The 2,726-nt window shown below is 45.0% G+C and overlaps 1 protein-coding gene across 1 annotated transcript; it reads right to left on the bottom strand.

Annotated features, from left to right (window-relative positions):
• Positions 1–422: 422 nt before the first annotated feature.
• On the bottom strand, positions 423–1,564 carry LOC21390320. Its single transcript, XM_010106865.2, has one exon. It carries the CDS (start codon positions 1,492–1,494, stop codon positions 535–537), a length of 960 nt encoding a protein of 319 aa, XP_010105167.1. The 5' UTR covers positions 1,495–1,564; the 3' UTR covers positions 423–534.
• Between the last annotated feature and the right edge of the window lie 1,162 nt (positions 1,565–2,726).

Here is a 2,726-nt window from a genome sequence, read left to right on the forward strand (position 1 = left end):
AATTAAGAAACGAATCCCTCCGAACATCACATTATACAAGAGACACCGAGTACGTATATGTACCAAAACGAAGAAGGTAATTATTTCATAAAGGAAAATAAAAATATATATTACATAAAAATTCAGTACTCTCTTGATTCCCCTCCTCACCAAATGTAATTTAACAATAACAACACAAGCTAGGCCAGGTCACAAAAGCGAAAGCAGGACGAGGAAGAACAGTACCAAATAAGGACGTTTCCCAAAAAAAAAAAAAAAGGAACAAAAGAAATATTTACAGTTTCTTAAGCTAATAATTAGTTGTTAATCACACATTTAATCATATATCCCAGTCCCTGGAGTAATTAATTTTTTTGGTTTTAAGTTCTTAATCCTCCTTTTTTCCCGTTCTCCGGACTAGGGTTTTTTTTGCGCAGATTAGAAACATATAATAATAATATTATTATTATTATTATCATCATCATATGTATGTAACAAATTTAACGAGAGATGAGACCAGAGCATGGTATAACTGTGGAGGTGACAACACTAACGTTACCGGCCGAGGCACAGAGCGGCGTTGACGTCCAATCGCCATGCAAAGCCACCGGCGTCCATTCTCCAGACGTCACAGGGGACCGTTAGCGAGCTCTTCGTCACCTCCATCCCATCCACGTAGCACTGCAGTCTCACCCTGCACGTGAACGCCGGGTACGTTAGCGTCACCGCCGCTGGTAGTCTCTCCTTCATCACCAACCAAACTATGATATTATTGATGTTCTGATCAGTACTAGTAGTTGTACAACTACTACTACTCTCCCAGGGTCCACCCTGCTGGCCCACCAACGCCCTGTACGCCCCGTTCGTCCACGTCACCCTCCCGAAACCGTCCGACGTGAACCCCGGACAGGTGTCCCTCCCCAGATTCATCCTCCTCTCCTCGTCCGTACGCCCCAGGGCGTTCCCGTCAGCCCACGTGTCCGTCACGCATTCCACCGTCACGCTCGACCCCACCACCTTCGCCGGCCGCGGCGGTATCATCACCACCGTCGGATCTGGCGACCGTCCGCGGGGAAATGAATATCTCTGCTGATCAAAGCTCAGCCACGTCGGCGGTGGCGATACCGGATCACTCCTCTGCTCCTTCGGCTCCGGCGTCTCCGGCAAGAGAGGAAGAAGCGTCACCACCGTCTGATCGTCCTGATGATCAGAAACCAACGCACCTGATCGTTTCTGATCATGATGATCAGGAGAAGCCCTTCTCTTCTTATTATTGCCGTTGTTGCACCGCTTGTTACCACCATCTCTGGCGTACCTTCTCTTTCCTCTTCCGCCTCTGGATTGGCCTTCGTTCTTTTCGGTCCTCGCTCCGGTACCGGAGCCGTCCCCGGCGGCGACTGGTTTCGGGGCGATGGGACGGAACCGGAGCATTATCCGATCCACCTTGGACATATCACAACCGTACACTTCTCCACCGGAATATCTCGCTATACAGCAACCTCCTCTCCCGTCCATCTCTCTCTCTCTAAAACACCGCTCAAAATCGGAACGTTTCTTCCGTCAGGCTCAACTCCCACAGAAAATGGGAAGCTCGACTGAGAGGGTTTTTCCATTTATAGCAGGGAAGAATGAGCTTGACACGTGTGATAAAAACAGGTGTAGGGAGAAGGACGCAACAGCGCAGAGACGGGATTGGCTGGCGACGAGATACGTGGCGGTGCTAATCAGTGGGGCCCAGACCGAATGGGGAGGGGCCTGGGATTGGGCCCCACAAGAGAGCCAATGGGATGTGGAAGAGGGTCTACAGTAGCACCTTAGATATCGACACGCAAGCATTGTTTGCCTCGTGGACTGTGTACGGGTTTTTTTAAAAGAAGAGAGAGAGAGAGTGAGAAAGAGAGAGAGAAGACTGTGTTCGAGAAGGGGGACACGTGGGCCAATGGTAGGTGGATAGCAACGAACACAAAAAGATTTTCGGGTTTCCAAAGTTGGTGGATCTGATCACGCCAAGTGTACGCTCGGATGACGACACGGATCTCGGGTTGTCCCCCTGATTGGAGAAATTAAAAATAAAAAATAAAAAAAAGAAAAGGATCCGCCGCTTCTTTTTTCATTTTTCTATTATGAAATGACATAAATGCCCTTGCTTTGGTGACGTTATCTTGTGTTTTGGCTTTACGCGGGCAATGTCTCTTTCCGGTAATGTACTGCGGAAGCACATAAAAGTTTGCTGCTTTGGGACTGTCAGTTTCAGTCAGCTTTCACGGATCTGCTGCCCAATGCGGTTCTAACACGGTGCTTTTGTTGAATTCAGAGGAACCAAGGGTAGAATTGGAATTTAATTGATTTGTATGGATATATTTCTAGAACTCTCAACAACAGTCATATTTAATTTTTTTATTATAGTAAAAAATTTTCACATAAAATTATATTTTAACTCGAATTAAAAATTTAAATCAATGAATTAAACACACCAAATAAAACTACTAAAATATAGAACTTTGAGTCGTGGACTTGTTGGATACTACTTTAAGGCGTTGTTACCTGCTTTAGAAGACACTAATCATTATTGGCACTCGTTAGATTACATTGAGCAGCTGAAACCATTCCATGAATATATTGTTACATACATTACGTATATATAGTTTTTTTTAATTATTTTAATGAACATTACGCAATACGTGTATAAAATGGGGTTGTTTCTTATTAAATAATTGGTTCTGGTTAGGTCCTAATCTAATTATAAA

The sequence above is a fragment of the Morus notabilis genome, unplaced genomic scaffold (genome assembly GCF_000414095.1).
Source record: "Morus notabilis unplaced genomic scaffold, ASM41409v2 Scaffold2182, whole genome shotgun sequence".
In the NCBI taxonomy this organism is placed as follows: Eukaryota; Viridiplantae; Streptophyta; class Magnoliopsida; order Rosales; family Moraceae; genus Morus; species Morus notabilis.

Coding starts and splice junctions, on each gene's coding strand:
- LOC21390320 (XM_010106865.2), bottom strand. CDS start 1,494: ATGGACGGGAGAGGAGGTTGCTGTATAGCGAGATATTCCGGTGGAGAA.